Source organism: Callorhinchus milii, unplaced genomic scaffold (genome assembly GCF_018977255.1).
Source record: "Callorhinchus milii isolate IMCB2004 unplaced genomic scaffold, IMCB_Cmil_1.0 Scaffold11, whole genome shotgun sequence".
In the NCBI taxonomy this organism is placed as follows: Eukaryota; Metazoa; Chordata; class Chondrichthyes; order Chimaeriformes; family Callorhinchidae; genus Callorhinchus; species Callorhinchus milii.
This window is the reverse complement of record NW_024704752.1, coordinates 5,012,192-5,039,477: the sequence shown is the minus strand read 5'-3', so window position 1 is coordinate 5,039,477 and position 27,286 is coordinate 5,012,192. Positions and strand designations below refer to the sequence as shown.

General features: G+C 45.3%; 1 protein-coding gene across 1 annotated transcript in view; it reads right to left on the bottom strand.

Moving 5' to 3' along the window:
* Nucleotides 1-9,503, bottom strand: part of LOC103184456 (TSC22 domain family 2) — a 46,544-nt gene extending 37,041 nt beyond the window's left edge. Inside the window, 2 exon segments of the mRNA XM_007902461.2 lie at nucleotides 7,507-8,973; nucleotides 8,975-9,503. Coding sequence (XP_007900652.2) covers nucleotides 7,507-8,973; nucleotides 8,975-9,291 — 1,784 coding nt within the window. The 5' untranslated portion in view covers nucleotides 9,292-9,503.
* Nucleotides 9,504-27,286: the final 17,783 nt, after the last annotated feature.

Genomic DNA, 27,286 nt, shown 5'->3' with positions numbered 1-27,286 from the left:
ACAACCGGGTTCCTACTTACTGCTAGGTGAATAGAGCCATGTCGAATAAAGAAACTTGCCCTGCCCGGGAATCAAACCCAGGCCCTCTCATTTGCGAGGCAAGTGCTCTAACTACCAAGCTACAGGACTCAAGATACATTCTCAAGACCCTCCTCTTCGACCACACCTTCAGTAACTTTCCTACCCTCCCTGCCCTCCGTCCCTCCTGATCCCAACTCCCCGCTCGGGTCCAAATCCCTGACTGTATAGCGCCTTGGGATGTGAATTTGTGTAATTGGAATTTGTTGTTGTTGTGCTGTCCACCCTGACCTTGGATTGCATCCTTTCTTTGTTCTATCTGTCCAGCCAGTAGCATAAGTGTGCATTGTTGAGAGAACCCAGATAGTGAGTTGTAACATTACAGACAGCACCAGTCTGATCCTCACCTAATCTCCAATTTACAGAATCCCCCCACCATGTGAAGAGGAACTAAGTGCAAACGATTGAAGTCTAATTGGCAATGTGCGCTGAGCTAGCTGATCTTAGTCAGGGTGGCTGTGCCATCAACAACTGGCCTGAGGAAAGGGGAACCTGCAGTTTCCTGCTTCTGATCACGAGCTACTGAACTCTGCTTTTGAGTGGATCTAAATACTGGGATGGTCTATCATGCTGTTCCCGTCAGGTCAAAGAGCAGTGACAATTGCAGCTCGTACATGAATAGCCATTCCGACAGGGCTCTGAGCACTGCTGAGCCAGAGAGTCTGTATCCCAGCGTGAATCCCTGGCTTTATGGAGGAAGGTTCATTAACATTTCACAGTGCACCAGGATGCAGAACATCCAGAGACAGTTCGTCAAACAGAAAGATCACGAACACCTGAAGAGACAACAATTAAGTGCAAAAGGTCAGCACAGCGTCTTCTAGAACATTTGGCAAAGGGAAGCATTCCAGTTTACCATATTAAAAGGAATAATGTGGACTTCGACTGACTGAAAGGTAGGATTTCTAGCAAACACTCCTCCAGCTTTTTAAAAAACACACCACAGTACACACCACTAAATGCCATCTTTAGGAACTATTCCACAAGCCACTGTCGGCCATTTTTTGCATGCGAGAGTGATTGCTGCTTCTACCATGCGCTGCCCTCATGCAGTTAAGGATACAATTAGTTTAGCATTAAGTAGATTCAGAGTTCATAAAGCAGCAAAATGCACAGCTGTTTGAACACAATAAAGAAAAATACACTAAATCGAGCCCTTACAATCAGCCTGCTGTCCTCAATTCCCCTCTCCAGCACAGACCAGGCATTGTTCACAACAGTTTATGCAGCCACTTGAGCCACTGCCTCAATTTAGTTTCTGTCCAGTTTTGAAAGTCAAGGCTCAAACATCAGCAGAAACCACTAATGTCGCCAACACTACATGTGATTGACAAGCTGCTGCATCTAACCTCATTTGCTGTTGGCTTAAGTAATTCTCACAGTTAAAGAACTGCTTTTTTTAAAAAAAGAAACACATGAAGCCTTACAGACTATGCAGCGAGTCTTGTAAACATCTACACACACCCCCCCACTCCGTTTGATCTTCTTGTGTATTTAACCCAGGGTCACAAAGAAGCTGGGTGGGGGGGTCTTTCAGTACTTTGAGTAGAGTACTTTGTAATGTTTAGAAATAGATAGCAAACAAGACCCTGAAATCACAACCTATTACATTATTTAAGTATCCTGTAAACTAGAGAGGGAGAATAAAGAGCCATGGGAAAAATAATGTTTTCTACAAATGCTGTGAGTATGGTTGTGTGCGGTTTGAAAAGGGAAAAATAGATCTGGGGATATTACGTAGCACGTTAACATATACATGAATAAACAGGCCATTCTTCAGAGGACAACTACTCACTGACTCAATTAAAAATAAAATACATATGTACTTCTTGCTGGGCCACAAATCAGCCAATGATGTAGCCATTTTTCTGGAAACAGGTTTATCTACAGCAGCACAAACAGCTCCAAGGGAGAAGACATTAGACATGATTTAGTCATCAGACATGACTTGGGCCACCAGTTTATTGTATAGAGTTCAGTTAGGAAAATCAGTCACTAGCCTTGCTCACAGTCTCTTCAAATGTGTAGAAGACGCAGACTAGCATAAGAGATAACTGGGTACAACACTTTAATAACAGTTACTATAAAGAAGATTAGTCAATCACATATTTTTTATTGGAGATGCTAGCAATACACTAAAATTCAGCAGCAGAAGAGGACAGTCTAAGTCTCAACTTGGCTAATAGGAGAACATACAGAGGCCAGAGGTTTCCGAAAAGCCTCTGCGAGACTACAATGGTCAATTTGTAAAACGAAGCTCATTTGCTGCTCCTGGAATGCAGGCTAGAGTTCAGAGATCAGCTATCTCTGGTAAATGAGCTGCACTATACACCTGTGGCTGTCAGGTATCTGCCGGCCTAAAGCAGCAGATAACCACACCCTCTATTCAAATGCACAGCAAAGCCCATGGATTAAAAGGTAGTATTGGTTAAAATCTAATCATGCAATTCATATCTGCAGGCAAGTATCAAGGATTGGCAGTTTAATTTTAAGATATTGAGTTAAATCATTCCCATCACAGGGAAGCAGGGTACTCCTGAAGAATTACCCAGATAGGGAGTGGTTCTCTGCCACTGGAAACATTGAGCAGATGATCCCATTGGTAAACGGTAAAACTCTTCCCCAAAAAAAGACCCTAGTAACCAAAGATCAACAGTCTGCTGCCAACAGAATGCATCTTGTCGCATTGTGCATTAGCCCAACACTACAACAATAATCATTTACATTACAACTTTAAAGGACGAAAGCCTCAATGTGCTTCACAGAGATGATAGGGAAGCACCAAACAGTGAGAATTCAAGGGCATTGACCAAATGCACGGTCAAAGAAACGTTTCTAAAGGGGAATAAAGAGCAAGAAGGGAATTTGGGAGTGACCCAGTGGTGGTGGGGTGGGGCGTAGTAACAGAGAACTGGTCACCGAGCGAGATGGAGCAACCGAAGAGCTAACAACTAATTTCAATCTAACGTTCACAGATGTGTGCCCTTTAACAATACAGCAACAAGTTACACTTGTATAGCACCCTTCGCATCGGAAAGTATGTGAAATCTCAAGAATTCATGTTGGTTCTTTGAGCTCATAGTCTAGTGTGGCACTCCAATCTGTGATGGTGGGGGTCATGGGTGGAGGTCCAGACTTTCGGATGAAATATCAAACTGAGGTCTATCCTGGCTGCCCAGTCAAAATCTCATGACACTATTCAAAACGAGAAGGGAGTTTCCTTTCTCCTGGTAAACAAGTCTCCAGGTAAACACGATCATTCATTTCATAGCTGTTTGTGGGACATTGCTGAGTACAAATTATTAGCCACATTCACCAACCATTACATAGTCACTACTCTATGATATGGTGCTGTATCAAATGCAAGGAGTATTATTTTACATAACTACTTAGGTTCATACAAAATACTGCAGGTTTTTCCATGTACAATATAGGCAATAATCCCAAGAGCTTTTAACCCAGTTTAGGGCAGATGACAACATTTTCCCAAATTTAAAGTCTGATTTTTGTTTCCTGGGTTTATAGGGAATTCCAACAGAAAGTCCTGCAAACCTGGGAAATTAATTACTATACTTAAAAGAATGCAGTAACAGCTTTCAGTCACTTGAAGGTGCACTAATATTTGCACAGTTTCCAAGGAAAATACTGGCAGTGACTCCCTTGTTCAGCACTCAAATGCCAACTCAACCTGTGGGAGGTCCTGAGACTATGGCCTTTGATCAACACGTTTAAAAACAGGGCAAACCTAAAACACTACTGCACTCAAGAACAGTTACCGTTTTATGTATACGTTCAAAGTAAGTTATTTTACAATCAGCTGCAGGTACACCAATTCAGTTCATCTTCCAACACTTTGTGGATCTGCTCCTATGTTGATATTCGGTGCTAAGTGTGCTAGCCACAGGCCCAAGATCCTGCACAAGCATCTGTTCTCTGCGCCAAAGCAGACAGCGAATGACCACAGAGGGTGGGGCTATCATTCTCATGCACTTTCTTGCAGCTTCATATGAGGCAAATCATCAGCATAAAATAGGGACCTCACAAGCCCAGGGTCAGCTGAGATCAGCGAAGCCAGCAATACAGGACACTAAACAGAGATCTTCTCAGTGTTTGACTCATCTTCAGACAGTTCCTTTATCAGCCGAGTCACAAAATTGAAGGTAAAATCTATTGTGTCGGCTACCCAACAGGCTGAGTGTCAGCCTGTCTCAGTTGGTAGAAGCACATGCCTCCAAGTCAGAAGGTTGTGGGTTGAAACTCCATGTTGGGACTTTGAGCTCACAGTTTAGGTTGATGCTCCAGGATAGTACTGGGGGAGCACGGAAGTGTCAGAGGTGCTGTCCTTCGAATGAAATGTTAAACCGAAGTACCATTTGCCTGTTCAGGAGGATCCCATGGCACTATTCAAAAAGAGAAGGGTATTTCTCTCTTCTGGTGTGCTGCCCAACAATCCTCAAAATAAAATTGAGTAATTCACTTCATGAGCGTTTGTGACATTATTAAGTGCAAATTGGCCATGTTTAATGCAAAATAGTCACTACACTTTACAATAATCCGTTGAAGCACTTTGAGCCGTCCTTCCAACATGAAAGGCACTGTATCACATCTATGGATAATGAGTATATAAAACGTAGTTAGTGATGGGAGTACAATAAAAATTGTGAATACATCCTATTTAGTCAGCTGTGATGCCGTAGCTATCTCCTAAAACAACAATAATAATCCTTGCATTTGATATAGTGCTTTTCACGTCTTCTAGACGTCCCAAAGCGTTTCACAGAATATACTGTAAAGTGAATTGACTGTACATTTGTGGGCGAACGCGGCAGCCAATTGCGCACAGCAGTGTCCCACAAACAGTCGTGAATTGAAAATGACCAATTTATATTATATGCTTCCAAGATTATAATTGGTAATCATCAGAAATAAAGCCTCAACTAAAACAAGCATATTGCAGACCAGTTAACAAGTGTGCAACAAACCATTTGTAAAGATATTTTGGCCTGCCTAACTGGAAACAGCTGCTCCTGATGCATCCTGCTTCTAACCAGTGGAAACATTTCCTCCAGCATTTAGTCAATGCAAAATAAGTGCTCCTAATGCAATGTACAATGCAGCATTATATTCCTTATATTATATAAGTACAACTATTAATTCTTGACTGCCCTAACCATTATAGCCTCAATTATTAAACAGATAGCAATGTGATAGCCCTTTATATACTCAGTGCAGATGAAATGGCAAGTCTGCTGTATTGTCTGTGGTCAGGGGAAAACCAATGCTGGGACTCATCCTCCCAAATATACAAACCCCAACAGCAATAGTGCAAGTTAAAGGTTAAATATGGTTTCATTCAGTATTTCAAGTTTGACAAATCAAATGTTAATTTTTTCCCCAGCCACCATGCAGCAATGGAAAAGCATACCACACATGCAAAGTACATGGTAACTGCTTTGGGGAATTTATAGAAATCACAAGTGATCTAAATCGGACACAAGTTCAAGGCATTTTGTCAGGGGGAGAAAGCAATCATAGAAGATATGCATAATTTATACAAAAGATTTCTTTCCAGAGTTAAGTTTAAATAATAAAAGCCCCATATTTGATATAACACCTTTCAATTCAGGAAGATGTCTCATAGCAGCATTTCACAGGAATTTATTGTAAAATTTAGTTAACGGGGCAGCCAATTTGCGCACAGCAATGTCCCACAAACTGCCATGAAATGAAGGACCAATTTTATCTGAGGGATTGTTGGCCAGACCACTGGTAGAAACTTCTATCTCATTTCGAACATTGGCATGGGATCTTTAACATTCTCCTAGGCAGATATCTTTTCCGAAGTACGACACCTCAAACACTACAGCGCTGTATTGGAGTGGCAGCTTAGATGATGAGTTACCAATTATTGAAACTATGATCTTTCAACAACAACAAGATTTCATTTATAGAGTGCCTTTCACGTCGGGAGGACATCCCAAGGCGCTGGACAATTAGGTCAGGACCCGAGCAGGGGGGAGATGGTCAGGGTGAGGGGAGGGAAGGGAGGGAGTGAGGAGGGGGTAGAGAGTCGAGAGGGGAGCTGAAGGCACGGTCGGAGAGGTAGGAGGGAGCAAGGCCGTGAATGGCCTTGTAGGTGAGGATGAGGATCAGCAGTTACAGAGAAGCATTGCAGTGCCAACAGCAAAAGGGAATGGTTACTGCATTAATAATATAAACTCCATACTTCTTAGGGTTCAGTTAACCAAGTGTTTACGGAACTAGGATCCATGGAAACTCAGATCATATTCAAAACCTAGTGCTTCTGGAGTTTTGCCTGACTAAAATTATACTTTTTTATATTAAAAAATAGAGATAATAAACACCAATAAAAGGAGCATCTTAAGACCTCAGCTTATGAATAACTGCTATCTTTTAAAGTCGGTCACCATGAGATATGAATTACTATGAACGATAAAACTCAATGTCATGTTGGAGACGAGGCACTCGTGCTGAATCCAATATTTCCTCAAGAGGAAAGAATCTCAGATATGCAGCACCTCAAAGTAACATTTGGTAACAGTACATTTACCTTTAACTTCTTTTGGGGGGTTTAAAAAGTATTTTATGTTGTAGATTAAAAAGAGGATTTTTAGGTGCTAATTTATTAGATTAGTTTTTAAGACAAATGCCCAATTGTTCCTGAAGTCCACATTAGGTAGTGTTGGAGCTGAAAGCATGATATTGATTCCACATGAAACTTCAATTTCTCAATAAGATTTGAGATTCTCGATAAAAACTTTGCTGGCCAAAATATATTAGCAAATACCCAGCAATGTATAAACATAATCAGCAATACTTTGTTTAATTCAAGCTTTATAAAATGGCACACTACAGAAAGGCCCTTCATAGAGCAACCATCATAAATTGACAAACCATAAAGAGGCATTAGGCTTGTAAAAAGGTTGCCAGCACCCCAAACACAGCAAGCACATCACTCCCAAAAGGTGCCATTAAATCAGCATATCGGTCGATCAATTTACTGACTCGTCACCAGCCCACAAGCACCAGGACTATTTTAGTTTGGAACACCAGACCATCTGATTAATGGTCTGTACAGTGGGCAAAAAAACACTGGCCTCAGCATTTCCTGGTTTAGAAAGGGAAGGAAATGAGCCAGTTTCCCAGTTCTGATCACTATGGAATGATACCCATTATTGTGCTACAACCCAGCAACATTGTTCATGGAAAGAAAGGTCACTCAGGTAAGATGCCTTGGGGAATCTTACCCCCAACTTAAGACAACTTAGGATAGGTGCAAGCAGCAATGTGCCTTTTGAACATCAGAACTGAAGCATGTTAAGGCACAAAGAAAACCACAAGGCATCTTTCAAACCAAATGCAATGCACAAACGGCAAACATTAACTCACAAAAGATAAATATCGTACCTGTCTTCATCCCCATCAATCGGGATAGAGAACACAGAATTTGCAAGGCTGTTCATTGGAGTTGCCACTTGTAAATGCAGAGGGTTACCAAGAATCTCAGGAATAAAAGGCTTCATAGAGGGTTTGCTTTCACCAGATTGAGGTATGAGCTGTTCTGAACTCCGTCTCTCCTCCAGTTGGCCTGCTCCTTGTTGTGCCGGGAACTGACTAAGGTTAGTCTGTGACATGGTTGAAGATAAATTGATTGAACCTTGCATCGCAGCAGGAAGCCCAGACTGCATCAGGCCAGTGGTACTCCCAATAATCGATGTCTGAGTGCTTTGCTGAAGTTGAACCATTGTTGCTGGAACATTTGGCATAGTAACAGGAGTGGTAGATATACTAGTAGGCATACTAGTTGGTACACTTGAAACACCAGTACTGGGCACAACTGCAGGCACATTTTGGATGCCAGGAGCCACAATGTGAGACCCACTAAACAATCCAGACAGCTGACTGACCATTCCAGGCTGCAGACTTGAAGCTTGAACATGTTGCTGAACCCCTGATGAGCCCAGGCTTTGATGCTGCAAGACCACACCTGGCACAGTACCTGGCACAACATTTTGCATCCCTTGTCCACTTAGACCGACTGAATCACTGCTCTGTGCTGGCACTCCCATCACTAGAGCTCCACTGGCCTGCATCACTGGTGAAGGACCGGGAACCACAGTTAGGCTGGGACCTCCAGCACTGGGTATAAGTGAATTTGCGGATTGCGGGATGGCTCCAGGACCCTGCATAAGTTGCATATACTCGAGCTGGCTGTTGGGAACTGCGGCTTGCGATGGCAGTAGATGCACGGGTGGGAGCTGGGTCTGAGCGAAGGTAAACTGCGGCGGTGGCGCCTGCAGAGGTGCCCCAGCCACGTTGGTCTGGGAGATGGTTGCATTTGGTGGCTGCAGGGCCATCCCATTCGGTTGTCCTGCCGCAGTCTGGACGTTTACCAGGGACTGGTGCTGCTGTGGGCCTCCCAGCGATGGGTTGACTACCGCAGAGGTGGGATAGACTTGCGAGACGGCGACCACTTGCGAGCCGTCGCTCAGCGACTCGGCGGCGGGCACCGAGTGAGACGGGAGGCCGAGGCCGGAGCTGGCCGTGGCGCCGAGGCCGCTGTCCCTCTCGGCGCTCTGCTGCTCCAGGGCGCTGCTGTTGTGGCGGATGCTGTCGCACGTCCTGCCGAGCACAGTGCTGTCCGAGTCCCGGTCGTAAAACTCGGTGCAGGTCCAGCGACCGCGGCGGAAAGGCTCGCCCGAGCCGTGGTCCAGCTTGATCACCCTGAAGCGGGAGGTGCAGGCGACGGCGGGCTGCACCGAGGCCGTGCCGCTGCTGGAGGAGGACAGAGGCGGCGTGGCGGCCGGACCCGCCCCGCCGGCCGCCCCGGGAGCGGGAGTCGCTGGGCCGGCGGTCAGGCGGGAGGACAGGCCGCATGGCGCGGGGCCGGGCGGGCCGGGGCCGGGCGGGGCCGGGCAGGCCGTCCTGCGGCAGGTTAGGAGACACGGCGCCCGGGGTGTCCGCCTCTCCCACGTTGTTGAGCGTCTCCTCGGACGAGCTGCGGTCGCACACCTCCTCCTGCTCGTAGTCGGTGGCCCGCGAGGACACGTCGAAGATGTCCGAGGAGAGGTCCTCGGTGCGGGACTCGTCCGGGTCCTCCAGGCTCTCCGTGTCCTCGGTCAGGCTGCTGGCCGCCACCTGCGCCGTGGTCACGCTGGTGATCTGGAAGCCGCTCTTCTTCTTCACCGGCATGATGGCGGCGGCGGCTCGGGGCTGGGGGGCCCGGCACGAGAGTAAGCTCACAGGCGAGCCCCGAGGCTCCTGGGCCCTGTCCCCCGACTCTCCTCTCACTTGAGCCGCGACGCGGCGGCGGCAACACGCGCCCGCATCCCTGCGGCGGCGGCGGCGGCGGACGTCCCGGGGAAACGGCTCCTCTGCTCTCCGCTCCGCCCGGAGCCTCTGCCGCTCCCTCTCTCACTCTCTCTCACACTCTCTCTCTCGCTCTCCGGGTCGCTGTTCGCCGACTCCCTGGCCCGCCCCGGCCTAGCGTACCTCCTGGCGGCGAGGGGGACGCGCCATACCCCTTTCTTCCCTTCCGAGGCTCCTCGGGGCTGTCCCCCGCGGCGGGCGGGCGGTACTCGAGCTCGCGGCTGCCCTCAGGTGCAGGCCGCTGTCGCAGGTTAAATGCCGACGTCTGCTGCCGGTGTATCCCCCCCCAACCCACCCCCCCGGGCCTCGGGCACTGGTCGCCCGGCTCTCGGCCCCTCAGCAATAGTCTGTGAAGAGGAGTCCAGGCATCGGGAGGCTCAGGCTGTCGGCACCGCGAGTCGGTCCCGTGTCACTCTGTGTGGTGTGTGTGTGTGTGTGACTGTGTCCCTCACGGTCTCTCTGTGTCTGTCTGTGTGTGTGTCTCAGCCTCTCACACACTCTGTTCCTGTCTCTCCCGCTCTCCTCTCCCTCTCTGTGTGTGAGTGTGTGTGTCTCTGTCGCCGCCAAAGATGGCTCTGCGCCGCCGCACTGCACCCCGGGAAGCTGGCGCCGCGCCTCCCCGCCCCGCCCCCTGACGTCACCGCGCACGCTGCCTCCCCATGTGTACACACACAGCATCTCAGCCCTGTACACAGTGTGTGCACACAGCATCTCAGCCCTGTACACAGTGTGTGCACACAGCATGTCAGCCCTGTACACAGTGTGTGCACACAGCATGTCAGCCCTGTACACAGTGTGTGCACACAGCATGTCAGCCCTGTACACAGTGTACACACACACACACACATCTCAGCCCTGTACACAGTGTGTACACACACACACAGCATCTCAGCCCTGTACACAGTGTGTACACACACACAGCACCTCAGACCTGTACACAGTGTACACACACACAGCATGTCAGCCCTGTACACAGTGTGTGCACACACACAGCATGTCAGCCTATACACAGTGTGTACACATACACACACACACACAGCATGTCAGCCCTGTACAGTGTGTACACACAGACATACACAGCATGTCAGCCCTCTACACATGTATACACACACAGCATGTCAGCCTTCTACATAGTGTACACACACACCGCATGTCAGCCCTCTAAACAGTGTATATACACACACAGCATGTCAGCCCTCTACAGAGTGTATACACACACACAGCATGTCAGCCTTCCACACAGTCTATACACACACAGCATGTTAGCCCTCTACACAGTGTATACACACACACAGGATGTCAGCCTTCCACACAGTCTATACACACACACAGCATGTTAGCCCTCTACACAGTGTATACGCACAAACAGCATGTCAGCTCTGTACACAGTTTATACACACACAGCATGTCAGCTCTGTACACAGTGTGTACACACACAGGTCAGCCCTGTACATAACAACAAGATTACATTTGTATAGCGCCTTTCATGTCGGGAGGACTTCCCAAGGCGCTGGACACAGTACAGCATTTCAGACCCGAGCTGGGGTCAGGAGGGGAGAAGGGCGGGGAACGGAGGCCGATGGCATGGTCGAAGAGGAGGGTCTTGAGGCAAGACTTGAAGGAGGCTAAGGAGGGCGCGAGGCGGAGTGATTGGAGCATGGAATTCCAGAGGTTGGAGGCAGAGTGGCTGAAGGCTCTCCCGCCAATGGCGGGGCAGGTGGGTCGGGGGACATGGAGCAGGCTGGAGCCAGCTGAGTGGTGGGAATGAGCAGGTTGGTAGGGGGTTAGGAGGTCGCAGAGGTAGGGTGGGGCGAGGCCATTGAGGACTTTGTATTTGAGGACCAGAACCTTGAACTGGATCCTCTGAAGGATAGGGAGTCTATGGAGTCGGACAGAGTGGGGGAGAAGGGGTCACAGAGTTTGGTGCGGGAGAGGAAACGGGCTGCAGAGTTCTGGATTATCTGCAGTCTGTGGAGGGAGGAGTTGGGAAAGCCGACAAGCAGGGCGTTTGCATAGTCGAGCCTGGAGATGATGAAGTCATGAACAAGAGTTTCAGCTGCCTGAGGGGTGAGGTAGTGGCAGAGGTGGGCGATGTTACGGAGGTGAGGGAAGACAGAGCGGGTCATGGCTTGAATGTGGGGAAGAAAAACAGTTGAGGGTCGAACAAGACACCCACAGCATGTCAATCCTGTACACAGTGTATACACACACACACACACAAAAGTTTGTCAGCCCTTGGATGCAAAACCCTCATTGTCCAGGGCCTTGGGACATCCTCCTGACATGAAAGGTCAAATGTAGTTTTGTTGTTATTGTTGGTTGTTCTGTTTACTTCTCTGTAATATTCCATAAGCTTTGTTTCCTAGATTAAATTTTACCGTCAGTCCCTTACTCACCCAGGGAATCTTATTACTGAATCATTTTATTTTACTTGAGTGAGTTTCTACTGTACCTTCTCTACGTCATATTTAAATACCTTCCAATGTTGCTCAATATATTGATTTGCTAATTTTTAGCTCCAATTTACCTCAGCGAGCTCGATCCTCATTCCGTTGTAGTGAGATTGTTTCCGGTCCAGCGCTCAAGTCTTTGTCTTATCTGACTCTTTCTCAATCATCACCTTAAATCATATTATGTTATGATCACTATCCCCAGGTGCTTTCCTACTTTTAAATCACTCATCTGCTCGGGCTCATTACCCGTCATCAGATTGAGGAATGCTTCCCCTCTTGTAGGAGTTTCTATGTATTGCTACAGAACTCAATCCAGCACATTGCACAAACTCCATGCCCTCCTCAACTCCCAAACCCTCTCTTTGCTAGTCTCTGTGTGGATAATTGAAATCTCCTGTAATTATAAAAGGATTCTTCTTCTTTATTTGTCTGCCAACTTCTTCTATTCTATTCCACTGTCGGTTGGTCTGCAGTAAAGACACTGATTTCCATAACCCTGCCCAAAGTATGTGTACACACTGATACCATTCTGCATTCAACTCCGTGTTTGCCCAAGAACACCACACAAGCATATCTGCAGCTGCATCTCACAAGATATATAAAACACTGATACACATTCATACCATCTATTCTTTCTTATATAAACACTGACAATACACAAACTAAATATATTCACATAAACATATATAAACATATTATCTAGGAAGATATATTGTATGTTTACTGTATACGCAAGCATAGCTCGTAAACCATAGTTAGTATCTACACAGAAATGCATATACAGTAAATATCCTTGCATTTGACATAATACCTTATCACATCATCAAGACGTCTCAAAGCGCTTCACAGCTTTGCAAGCGAGAGACCTGAGTTCAATTCCAGGCAGGGCGAAACTTGGGCAAGTTTTCTTACTCCACACGCCTAATAATAATCCCTCCAAAACCAAAAACAATAATTAAATTGGTCAGTTTCAATCTACGACTGTTTGTGGGACATTGCTGTGCGCAATTGGTTGCCGCGTTCACCCACAAATATACAATCAATTCACTTTACAGTGTGTTCTGTGAAGCGCTTTGGGACGTCCTCCCAATGTGAAAAGCGCTATATCAAATGCAAGGATTATTATTATTATTATATTGTCTAGGGGACTGTTAGCCAGGTCACGGGGACAAACTACCTTCTCTTCCAATAGAGCCAAAGGGTCATCTGAACAGGCAGAAGGGACCTTGATTTAACATCTCAACCGAAGGTGGGACTTCCAACAATGCAGCACTCCCCCAGCACTGTACTGGAGCATCGGTTTAGTTTGAACGCACAACCAGAGGCAAGAGTCCTCCCACTAGACTATAATACAATAGACACCTTTATATTTAAGAGATACATATACAAACGCCATACATATAATTCAGGTTCTTAAAAGAAAGTATCAATCATTGAAAACTCAACAGGAAAATTCACTGCTTGGCATAGCACTAATATATATAAGCCAGAAGGTCATAAATTCAACACCCAGAATTCAGACCTCTGACTCTCTGACCTGGATGGCTCAGTAGTGAAAAAAGCAATGCCTTTTTGACACTCGGTAATCTGTCTTAATGCTTTATGCACACATCAGAACAATTGCTGAACCCTACCACGGTTTTCTTTCTGGATGTTAACGCCCAATGAGCGACCAACCCTCCAGCTACAAAGGAAATTCATGTAGAATAAAAGCAAAAAGTGCATTAATCTATAAAGTATTTTACAAAAAAAACAGGGAACAAAAATGTACGGCAGTTGTTTTTCTGACAGTAGCCAAAGGCCTTAGATTGAATGAGATTAAAAAATAAGGTTTTCAACATGCAGACACAAGTGATGAGTACTCGATCACCATCTCTGCTATGTGGGATGCTGAGGGTTCAGTGTTTCCTGCTGTCCACTGCTGATCTGAATGAGCGGTGCTTTTTGTTTCCTTGCTGATGGTTTAATGAAAATCTTTGTTAAAAACAAGCAAAGTGAAACAAAACCAACAACACTGAGCGAAAACAAAAGACTCGCAAGGTTAGGAGGCTTCTTTTTACACACAGAGGGTTAATGGGTCACGGAATGCCCGGCCCAAATCAGTGTTAAAGCAGAATCCTTTTAAATGGCTTTTAAAGGGAATTGGACAAATATTTGACAATGAACATATAAAGGGTGCGTGCGGGGAAAGGAAGCGGAGTGGGACTAAATGGAGAATTCATTCAGAAAGCCGTCAAAGGCTAATTGGATCGAATGGATCCTTTAATGCTTTGATTGGGGCCCAATTCATGCTGATTTATATCGTGATTTTTTTGATTGAGAAAGCCGGAAGGTTCCCATGCCTTTCCCAGGGAAACTCCTCTCTCACACTAACTGGAGTCAGGGTCCCGTGATTCAGAGTGATCTGTATTCTGTTACTGAAAGAATTCCTTCGTGTCTGTGCTGCTCTTATAAAGAGCAATCCTTTCAGTCCCATTTACCTGCCCTTTCCCCTACACCCCTGTAGTTTACACCTTTCCAACAATCTATCTCTGGAATTGTGTAGGTAGGATGCATGGAATTCTCAGTTTGGTTTGCATACTTTTAAACCTTTAGGTATTTATCTAGTTCCCTCTTGAAAGCCAATATGGATTCTGCCTCAACCACTGCTCCTGGAAGGCTTTCCATTTGTGTGTGAAGATATTACTCTTAACCTCCCCGTTTGCTGTCTTAAATCGATGCCCTCTGGTTACTTCTAATCCCATTAGAAATGCCCACATGGGGCTCTCGGTGGTGATATTAACTTAAAACAAGACATTCAGAACTATTTGAAATTCGCCATGAAATGTGAATAGAACAAAATGATAGTCATGCCTCAACTAATACTTCTTCTGATTTATAAAACCTCACCCAGGCCCCTCTGACACTTGTTTCTAAATTCTATGGCCTGGTAATAAAATGTATAATTCAAATGAGGAAAAACTCAGATCTGTTTCCTAAATTCCTCCGACTCTATAACATCCCGTCCAACCTGTACCTGCAGCTCAGAAGATAAGAAGATATTGATTGAACGGTATGAGAGACAGAGCAATCAGTGATTCACTTTCCTCACTGTGGGCCAATGACAGTGACTCTTCCTGCCATAGACATTCCAATGTTCTAATGTAACCTGATGAAAATCTGACCTCAGCAAGCTCCAGGTGTCTGTCTTTTGTGCCATGGTGTTGCTGATGAAATTAAGACATATACCAGTGGTCAATAACATGAGAACCATAAAACATTTACAGCACACAAGGATCTTTCCCATTGTGTTTCTGCTGGTGCTCGTTCCCCTGGAGCTCTCTACTCTAATCCCTTTGCCTGCTCTTTCCCCGTTGTGCCTGTGTTGGTGCTCACTCCCCCATTGGAGCACTCTACTCTAATCCCATTCCCTGCTGTTTTCAAGGTGACATGATTGGTAATGGAATGTCAGAATCAAGTCCACCCTCTGTGACGGGCTCCAGTTCCTGATCCAGGAGGATGACGGTGCTCCTGATGCTGATAACAGCAGAGCCAGTCTGGTTCATAGGCAGGACTTGGAAGGGCAGACCAGTCACTGCGAGCAGGGAATCTTCCCACTCAGTTCCTGTTAACTCTTGCAAGCCAAAGCCATAACGGTGGTCCTAGCTGGACAAGTAGTGGGAAAGCTTGCCAAACAGTCCTCTTAATGGCAAGCTGTTTGGTTTTAGCTGGTTAGACTTGAGTACTTACCCAATGCACACTCTTTGGCTCTTTCCAACCTGCACCTAATAATAATAATGTTACTGGAACCAACGGTTGGAGGGAGATGTGGTAACATACACACAGCTGTAGTGAAATAATCTGAGCAGACCAGGAGATAGTGTTTGACCAATAATATTGGAAAAATAATTCAACGCAAAAAGTTGGAAAACAATCAAGCAGGTGTTCAGCTCAGCCGTACTTTTTTGGCCTAGGTTGAATGATGAGTTACATTATGCTAACTCCCTGCTTGTCGGTCTTCCCAATTCTTCCCTCCGCAAGCTGCACATTATTCAGAACTCTGCAGCTCATGTCCTCTCCGGCACCAAGCTCCGTGACCCTATCACCACCATCCTCTCTCGCTCCTCTGGCTTCACACAGAGAGTTGTTAGAACATGGAGTACTTTATCATGAGTGGCTATGGAAACTAAGACCATATCAATATTTAAAAGGGAATTGGCTTTGTTCTACAAAAGGAGCGATATAGAACGGCCACAGGACAGAGAATGGAATTGGGATTAGAGTATATACAGTGAGTTCTGGAGCTGCCACCTGAGACTCATTGTGAAATGCTGCTTCAAGATTTTTGACCATGCCTCTCACCCCCATTCCCCCTACCCTCTAACCTTCTTGATTCCAACCCCCTAGCTCGGGTGCAAACTTTTGACTGTCCAGCACCTTGGGACTTCCTTCTGTCGTGAAAGTGCTATATAAATGTAATTTGTTGAATGATATCTAGTGCTGTAACGGCTATGATTCTATGTTTTTCTCCAGAAGTATTAACAATAATCTCAATGGTTCCATGGAGTGTTTTGCTTCACACAGGCCGCCAGGACCATCAGCATGACCTGGAAGGGCAGACCAGTCCCTGGGGACAGGGAGTCATTTCACTCAGCTGCTGTTAACCTTGCAAGGCAAAGCTGGAACTGGTAGGGTGGTTCAAGCTGGACAAGCAGTGGGAAAGCTTGCCGGACAGCATTATCGATTATAAGCTATGCGGTTGTAGCTGGTTAGACTTTAGGAGTTACCCCAGTGCATACTCTGGGGTCCCCAGGCCTTGGCTCTTGCCAACCTGTGCCTAATATTTTCCAGAATTAGGTAAGCAGGATGCATCTCTCCAGGGAGAGAAGGCACATTCCATTCCAGCAATCTATCTCTAGAATTTCCATGTGTAGGTGGGATGCATGGAAATTTCAGCTTGGTTTGGATACTCTTAAGCATGGTGATGGGTTTCCCCAAGTGACAGACACCCAACTAATCAAACAAATGACACAAATGTAATCTCTGTATTTCCTCCTACTCACAACACACCCAGATAAATATGTTTATTTAACATTGTAAAGATATGTAAGTTAAGAAAGGAAATTGGCTGTATAATTGTAATTGCATAGCTTTGATATACTTTCAGTGAATGCTCATAAAAGTGATAAGATGTTGTCTATTGCAGGGCAGAGTTTCACTTTATCTCAAGTGAACAACGTCATTGAAGGAAGAAAGGTAGTTACACTCACACTAAGGCCAAAAAAATCACTCAGTCAGGATTATTAAGCTGCGCATTTAGTGATGTGGTTGATGGCTAGAATTCTCAAATCTCACTGTCGGATTTCAGAGTTGTCAGATACCAGTGGCCTGGCAAGTGGAAAAGTCCAGTGCTGTACAGCAGTAACTCAACAGAGAATTGGAACAGCATCAAAAGGAAAGCTGATAAGAAACCAGGCAGGAAACATACCTGAATAGGATAACAGAGAGCAATCTACTAGTGTTTGAATTGACACAGAACATGAGTCATGAGTTATAGAGTGAACACAAGCAAAGAGGCCAATCTGATAAGTAGACAGCAATGGGAAGGAAGAAAGAGATCACGTGCACCACCTGCCCAGGGAGCATGGACATAAATATACAAAGGTATCACATGCTGGCTGCTAGCTCGGTGAGATCACCACAATAAAGATACGTCTGTCACTAACACAACACCTTTCACCTAGTTACACAGCTCAAAGTGCTTTATAGAGACAGAGTGGGAGCCCAAGCAAGGGGAGATGAGGAGGAGGAGAGGGTGGTGGTGAGGATGGGGGTGTGGTGGAGGTAGGCGAGAGGGGATTGATTATTGGCACAGAGAAAGAGGTAGGTGAAGAATGACCACTTTAGGTAGGCACCAGAAGATAATAATAATAATAATCCTTGCATTTGATATAGCGCTTTTCACGTCGGGAGGACGTCCCAAAGCGCTTCACAGAACACACTGTAAAGTGAATTGACTGTATATTTGTGGGCGGACGCGGCAGCCAATTGCGCATAGCAATGTCCCACAAACAGTCGTAGATTGAAAATGACCAATTTATTATTGTTTTTTTTTGGAGGGATTATTATTAGGCGTGTGGAGTAAGGAAACTTGCCCAAGGTTTCGCCCTGCCTGGATGCCAGGCTCTTCAGAAGAGAATGAATAGAGAAAAGTGTGGAGTTGTGGAGAACCAGCACAGACATGATGACCCAAATGCCCTCCCTCTGTGAAACAAACATCTCCAGTTCCCAGATTTTATGGGTGATGAATTGGGTGTGGGGGAGGGGGAATTGGCATAGCGATGTTCTAAGGTTACGTGAATTCCTGGAGATGGGAAGAGACACATTTACAGAGGACACAAGATGACCAGAGAGAAAAGTGAGCTAAGAGTTAACACATGGTATCTGTTCCCCATTTGTTATAAATTAATCGTACCAAACTGCAGATCATTATCTGTCAAATTATCTGACACCAAATTCCAAAGCAAACATATGCTTGAGGATTGTACAGAGAACACAAGTCATCAACACGTGTTCTATTTGATGTAGTGTGTTGTCTTGTCCGAACATCTCAAAGCAACTAATTGGTGTCAAATGTAGCTTTTGAAGTCTAATCCAGCAGACCTCAATCTACTCTTCCACCTCCAACCGTCAGCCCAGGTCCACTGAAGTACTACTCTCTTGCTTGTCAAACATCAAGGCCTGGATGAGCGCCAACTTTCTGCCGCTGAATGTCAACAAGATGCAAACCATCCTCCTTGTCTCTGGTTGAACATTTCTCACCTACTTAACCTCCTCGGCCTATCCCTCAGACTTACTGAACCTGTGTAGAACCGAGGCATCAGGTTCGATTCCCAGTTGTCTTTCCTATCCTGCATCCAGTCCCTGACCAGGATACTTTCCTCCACTTACGTCACATTGCCCCCCTCTGACGATACCTCACACCGAACACAGCCAAACCCCTCATCCACGCTTCCAGCACCTTCTTCCTTGATTTTTCCATTGCCCTCCTTGCTAGCTCTACCATCAATTAAATCCAATTAATTCAAAACTCTGCTGCCCATAACATCACCCATACTAAACTCTGCACCCCCATCACCTCAGTCCTTATCAGGTTCTACTGGCTCCCTATCACAGAATGGATTGATTTCAAGACACTTACTTTCATGTACAAATCCCTTCATGCCCTGGCACCCCCCTACCTCTCCAACCTGCTCACAGCTCACTCTTCTATCCTCCCCCTTCTGTCAGCTAATTCCGGCCTGCTGCACATCCCTCATCTCCTCCACTCCATCATTGACAGCCATGCCTTCATCCGCTATGCCCTGACACTCTGGAATTCTCTGCCTCTGTTCCTCTGCCATTGCCCCTTCTTTGTCTATCTTCAGATCACACCTGAAAACCTTCGTCTTTGACTGTGCCCACTGTCACTGGCTGGGTCTCAAGCTCCACCACTGTTAAACTAACCGTGTGAAAGGCGCTGTATAAATGCGAATTGTTGGTATTTGTGCACAGGAGAAGTCCCACAAACTGTAACGAGGTGAATGACCAATTTTATCAGAAGGACACCACATGAAATGCCTTTCTCTTTTCCAATATTGTCATCAGAACTTTAATGTTTGACACACAGGAGAACCCTAGTTCAATGTGTCATCTGAAGAATGGCACCTCTTAAAATGTATGTATGTACCTAGAAAAGTCTGCCTCTTAATTCCTGCACCTTCTCAGACCACAGTGAATCAGCATCACTTTAGTCGTGGTATGTGATCCAAGCCCTTGACCTACCTGATCGTCTCAAGTGCTTCAGACAGTTGAATGATCATCTCCAAAGCCTACAGGAGGTCGAAGTTGATTGACTTGGCCCAAGATTCAAGTGATTATCCCCTTGAGGGCAAATTGCAACAGCCGATTGAACAAGTTAAAAAATTTCTAACAATGTATTCACAGGCAAGTAATTTCTGTTTCAGGCAGGAAAGTGTCATGTTATTATTTATCATACAATACAAAATTACACTTGTGAAGCACCTTTCACGTCGGGACAACATTATTGACAGACTTTGGATGGTGAAGGTGATGAGAGAACGGTTACCCACAATACTGGCGCTAAATAATTAGGTGGCTGGAAGCTGGTTAAATGATATTTGACAGAAAGGCGATAGATAGACATTGATAGATTGTTACCAAACACGATGATCACAAAGCTTGGATGTATAAATCAGACTGTTTGTTTGATAGACACTCGAACAGCTATTTTCTGTTTGCCGGAGACTACATTAGCGCTGCCAAGTTCCCAATGAGGACATAATTAGAGGAAATGGGAATTTTCTTTCTCTCTGGTTTGCCCCATGAAAAGATAACTTTCGCAAAATGGCAGATCAAAGCCTTAATATGAAGAACTCAGATCTGGGCAGAGGTTGTGCAGTGATAGATGGACAGAAATCTTAGAAGTGAACAACAGCATCTGTCACTTTGTGTGTCAGCTCAGCTTATTTCTTGTTTTTTTGTAGATTCAGAGATTCAATCATAATCGTAACAATGCTTGCAATTGATATAGCGCCTTATATAGTGCTCCGGGACACTATCCCGCGTGAAGGGAGCTATATAAATGCAAGTTGTTGCTGTAGTAGCGCCTTATCACGTCGTTGAGACGTCTCAAAGCACTTCACAGAATATATTGTAAAGTGGATTGCCTGTATTTTGTGGGCAAAGCACAGAAGCCAATTGTGCACAGCAGTGTCCCACAAACAGTCAGGTATTGAGTGACCAAAATTTTTTGAGGGATTATTAACCCTGGAAAGCAATCCGCCAATCGACTGACAACCAGGTTCCTACTTACTGCTTGGTAAACAGAATCGTGTGGCGTAAGGAAACTTGCCCAAGGTTTTGCCCCACCTTGGACTTGAATACGGGTCCTCTGGCTTGTGAGGTGAGCGCGCTAGCCACTACATTACAGGACTGAGTATTTTTGCTCTTTAGCAAAAAAAATAACTCTTTGCAAGACCTCTAAGCCCCTCAGTTCTCCTGGGACATGTATGGTCGGGCACCACTGCACCACACGTGATAGTAATACTGAACACTCAGCGCCTGTACAACACCAGGGACGATTAGAGCAAAGGCCAGGGCTGGCCTGCCTCGCTGGCTCCTTTTATAAAGTCACTTTACGTGATCTCGTAGAGTCAACAGCAGCACTCACACCTGCGCCCAGCCTGACTGCCTGACTGATAGGATCTGGCTCATTGGCTGAAACACAGCAAAACAAACCCAGGCAGCCACATAATGATCTACCACTTTCCTTAATGAGAGCTGCGACCAGATGGTGCAGAGAGGAATAAGGAACAGTTTGACAAACAGGATGGAGAAACAAATAGTGCTTTCAAACAGCCTCCTGTATTATTTATTAAACTTTCGCCATTCTCCCCGCATTGTGTATATAACTTTACCTTTTTAGATCTCCCCCTCATCAGATACCATAATAATAATTCACCGTAATTATGGAGTCCTGTAGCTCAGTGGTTAGAGCACTCGCTTTCAAGCGAGAGACCTGAGTTCAATTCCAGGCAGAGGGCGAAACCTTGGGCAAGTTTCCTTACTCCACATGTCTAATAATAATCCCTCCAAAACCAAAAACAATAATAAATTGGTCATTTTCAATCTACGACTGTTTGTGGGACATTGCTGTGCGCAATTGGCTGCCGCGTTCACCCACAAATATACAGTCAATTCACTTTACAGTGTGTTCTGTGAAGCGCTTTGGGACATCCTCCCGACGTGAAAAGCGCTATATCAAATGCAAGGATTATTATTATTATATTATTATTAAGAATAAACCTTGCATTTGATATAACTTTTATTTTGCAGTTCTCAAAGCTTTTCACAGTGACTGCTACCAAGTGACTGTATTTCGGAGGTGAACGCGGTAGCCAAAACAAGCCGTCTCATCCTTAATTTTATATTTCAACTAACAGTATCTCCAGTGTCCCCCAGCACTCCACTGGGGAAACCAGCCGAGACTGTGAACTGAAGGCCCTGTGTGAGGCTCCAAATGATTTGGGATGCTACCCTGTGTGAGGGGCGCTATAAGTGCTATAAATGTTGTTGTTGAGGCTCCCTGATCCAACCAGTGCTGGCATAGAGTTTGGCTGCAGGAATACCCCTCATATTGTTCCCATTTGTGTTTCCTTCTGCTTTCACTTGGCCTGGTGCTGGGCTTTTTTGAGCGAAGGAAAAATTACACATAAGGTTTGTGCTATGTCAATGTCGCCAAAATCCCCACAGTTTTACCAGCAAGTTTCACAGCCTGAGGTTAGAAACCTGGAATCGGAGTATTGAAGGATTGGACTACATCCAGCAACACACAGGAGTTCAGAAACATACAATAATAACAATAATTCTTGCATTTGATATAGCGCCTTATCATGTTGTTGAGATGTCTCAAAGGGCTTCATATTGTAAAGTGGATTGACTGTGTATTTTGTGGGCGAAACATCCTTAGATGTTGATGGAAAAAGTTGCTGTTTCCAACCCGGGTCAGAAAAAATAGGCGCACAGGAGCAGGAGGAGGCCATTCAGCACATCAAGCTTGTTCCACTAGTTCATCAGATAAGGTAATATCGATAATGATTGCATTTAATATAGCGCCTTATCATGTCACAAAATATCTCAAAGGAATTCCTGTTTAACTGTATATTTGGTAGGTAAACATGGCAGACAAATAGCAAAGTCCCACAAACAGCCACGAAGGGAATTACCAATTTTATTAGTTAGCCTGGCTCAATCGCTAACAATTTCACCTCTGAATCAGAAGTTTGTAGGTTTTAGCCCCACATTGTAACTTGGAACCCATAAAATCAATGATGACCCTCCATTGTAGTGCTGGGGGGGCGGGGGGTTGGGGGGGGGGGCGCTGCATTGTCGGAGGTGCCATCCTTTGGATGAGACGTTAACTGAGGTCCCGTCTGCCTGTTCAGGTGGACATTAAAGATCCCAAGGCACTATATGAAAAGAGAAGAGAGTTTCTCTCTCCCGGTGTCCTGGCCAACAATCCCACAGATAAAAAAAAAGGTCACTATGACTGTTTGTGGGACATTACTGCGCGCAACATTGGCTGCCAGGGGATTTATGTGGTCCATTGAATGGTCTGCGACAGAGTGAGTTCAGTGTTTTTAAAATGATTCCGTGTCACAATCCTTTGTTGAACGTTTGATCAGGAGCAAGGTGCTCAGTTTAGCATTTCTCTGCTTCTCGCTCTCAGACCTTGAAGTTTCAGAGGCAAAGCCACTGGGATAGTTCCCAAAAGTCCGGCTTTGGAGAGTAAAAGCCACTCAATCTGATTCTTACCTGGAATTACCCTGAGGAGTCCCGTGGTGTAGTGGTTAAAGCACTCGCCTCGCAAGCGAGAGGACTGGGGTTTGATTCTTGGGTGAAATCTTAGGCACACTGTTTAACTAGCAGTACGTTGGACCCAGTTTTTAGTAGATTGGCAATCCGTTTTTCCGGGTGTAATAATCCCTTCAAAAAAAATAATAAGAAGAATTTGATTACTCAATCCACGACTGTTTGTGAGACACTGCTGTGCGCAATTGGCTGCCGCGTTTCGCCCTTAAAATATGCAGTCAATTCAGTTTGCAGTATATTCTGTGAAGTGCTTTGAGACGATGTGATAAGGCCCTATACTGAATGCAAGGATTATTATTATTAGGTTATGCACGGAACCAGGCCAACTAATCCAGGCCAGTGTTTACACTTCACACCTGGAGATCGAAAGTAACTGAAAACAAATTGTTCCTCTATGTCTACCACACATTCTCTCCTGAGAAATCCACTGTTAATTATTCATGTTCCTCAACACTTGCAGTTGGTTAAATCGGTCTCACCTGACACCTCAGTGCAGGGCTTGGGGTGCGAGGCAATGTCAGAGGTGTGGTCCTTTGGATAAGGAGTGAAACCGAGGTCTCATCTGTTAAAGATTCCATGGTACTAAAAAGAGAAGGGAGTTCCTCCTGGTATTCTGGCTGACAATCACCCATTGAGGGAAATGAGAGCTTAACGTCTATGTATCACAGACAGTGAGAAGGACGCCTGTATTATTAGGTTATTGGGCAGTTGTGAAAGAACCCTAAGGATCCTTGGTGTTGGGAGTGTAAGGAAGATCCAGTAAAGGGCCTCAGAAGAGGTAGGAAGGAACAACAGGAAGTTGTAAAACTCTGAATACAACCAGGAAAACCATTTATACTTTGTGTGAATGTCAATGTTATGACATGTCGCTTTTCGCGGTCCAGTTAAAATCCGCTCAATCTGAGAGCACTATTTGGGCACCTTTCTCCCTGCTCCCCACAGGAAATCAACAAGCATAAGGAGAACAAGTATATGTCGGATGGCAAAATATTAAAAGGAGTGGAAGAGCAAAGGGACTTGGGATTAATTGGCATGTTCTCCCGACCTGAAAGGCACTTTACAAATGTAATTTTGTTGTTGTATTTTGTTGTTAATGTTAAAAGGTGGGAAGACAGGTGATGAAATCTGTCAGAAAAGCTAATTGAATTTTAGGTTTTATAAATACAATAGAATACAAAAGCAAAGAGGCAATGCTAAACTTATATAAATAGTTAGTTCGACAGTTGGAATATTGTGTCCTGTATTGGTCATCCCACCACTTTAGGAAAGACTTCAACACGATGGAGGGGGTACGAGGAGATTTACTAGGATTTCACCAGGGATGAGTGGTTGGGCTATGAGCGGAGACTGGAGGAACTGGGATTTTTTTTTCTCTGGAATAAAGCAACAACAACAACAACTTGCACTTATACAGCGCCCTCCACGCAGAGTAGCATCTTAGAGCACTTAAAAGCAAGTTGAGGGAGGCCTGAGAGGGCTCTAAATTACGAGGGCTTTTGATAGAGTCAGTAGGGAGGAATTATTTCCACTGGTCGGTGAGTCAGTTACTACAAGATATCAATTTAAACTAATTAATAAACGAGCAAATGGGGAGGTTAGGAGAAATGTTTTCATACACAGAGCGGTTAGGATATGGAACATCCTGCCAGGAGTGGTTGAGGCAGAATCCATATTGGCCTTCAAGAGAGAACTGGACAGATAACTTAAACAGAGTCAGCGACAAGCAGGAATCCAGTTGTTAGTCGATTATCGGATCGCTTTCCAGGGATAATAATCCCTCAAAAAAATCTGTGGTCGCTCAATCCTCAACTGTTTGTGGGACACTACTGTGTGCAACTATATACAAAAAACATGGTCTCGCCTAGAAAATTCACAACAATAACAACAAGATTACATTTGTATAGCTCCTTTCACGTCGGGAAGACATCCCAAGGCACTGGACAGTGTGCAGCATTTCAGACCCGAGATGGGGTCAGGGGGGGAGAAGGGAGGGGAGAAGGGGGGGTGGCCGATGGCGTGGTCGAAGAAGAGGGTTTTGAGGCGGGACTTGAAGGAGGCTAAGGAGGGGGGGAGCCGGAGTGATTGGGAATGGAATTCCAGAGGTTGGTGGCAGAGTGGCTGAAGGCTCTCCCACCAATGGTGGGGCGGGTGGGTCACGGATGTGGAGCAGGCCAGAGCCGGCTGAGCGGAGAGTGCGGGCGGGTTGTTAGGGGGTTAAGAGTTCGCAGAGTAGGGTGGGGCGAGGCCATGGAGGGCTTTGTAGGTGAGCCGAACGCGGCAGCCAATTGCGCACAGCAATGTCCCACAAACAGTCGTAGATTAAAAATGACCAATTTAATTATTGTTTTTGGTTTTTTGGAGGGATTATTATTAGGCGTGTGGAGTAAGGAAACTTGCCCAAGGTTTCGCCCTCTGCCTGGAATTGAACTCAGGTCTCGCGCTTGCAAAGCGAGTGCTCTAACCACTGAGCTACAGGACTCCATTTGCAGTTACAGTAGGAACAGTAGGAACTCCCATCATCGCGCACCAATTATCCACATGCCTGTTTATCTGCATCGTGCTCCAATAAGGAAATGAACGTGGAGCTTCCACACTGTCAGGAAATTCCCGGTGTGAACATGTGTGAGGTTTCTCGAGGCTCGAATCGCACAGCTGGATTTTTTTGCCGATAGTGAAATCCTCATATACTCAATATTAATCATTATATTCACACATTTGATAAAAAGCCTTTCAAGTCGGGATGACATCTCAGAGTGCTTCACAGGATTCACTGTAAAGTGTAGCGACTGAGTATTTTGTAGGTGAGTTATTTTTATACAGTATAGAGAGCACATATATAAAGAGTATACAGTATAAAGACATTGAAAGAGACTCAGACAAATAATGTTATAGTTGGATTTATAGCAATTTTGTATTGTATTGTATTTTCCATGATGTCCACACTGTTTGCTCAAGAAGCAAAAGAATCAATAATAAATTGATCACTTCAAACCACGACTGTTTGTGGGACTCTGCTGTGTGCAATTGGCTGCCGCATTTCGCTCACAAAAAATACAGTCAATTCACTTTACAGTCTACTCTGTGAAGCGCTTTGAGATGGCTGGAAGACATGAAAAGCTCTATATCAATGCAAGGACTATTATTATTATTAATAACTGATTTCTCTGCACTTATAGTGAATGGGAGGAGAAACTCGCTGCATTTCACAGCAGTGATTGAGTCACTTCCTGGGTTGTGAGTCATTGGAGTTGGATTTCCTGTCAGTCTCCCTGCCCTGGCCCGACACTCACACTGTCTGCACCTTGTATTTGATTCACCACAATTCGTTCGTATTTTTTTTCTTCTAATTTAATAATAATAAGCCTTGCATTTGATATCGCGCCTTATCACGTCTTCGAGACATCTCAAAGCATTTAATGGTTGTTCGACGATCTTTCCCCTCCCCACAACTCCCTATTTTTCGCCTCTTCTCTTAAAGTTGAGAACTTGGTTTGGTTTGAGGTTCAGTTTCACAGGTTCCATCAACTCCAGAGGAGATCTTTGTCCTCTCTGGTCTCCGTAGCCAGCAATCCCAGAAAGCCCACTGTTGTGCTCAGAGATTTGTGAAAAAGAGTTAATTTGAGTTGTGAGATCTGACTCACTCTTGTAATATGTAATTGTGCAATTTCACTAGGAGGGACAGCATAAATAACAGTCATGGCAGCCAAGGTTTACAGCAATGACAAAGTGCTGAGTGAACCCTGAGGCGCTGACTCAGATTCTCCTCCCAGCTGTTCGAGGGCTTGAAAACAAAGGGATATAATCTTCATATTGGAACCAGAGTGGTTACAGGTGATACCAAGATACTCACAGCCCTGCAGGCAGAATCCATTAGGATGTTTGAAAGGGAGAATTTTTTGGTCAGCTAGGTGTCTGACACATGGAGAAACCCATCACCGTGCTTAAGAGTATCC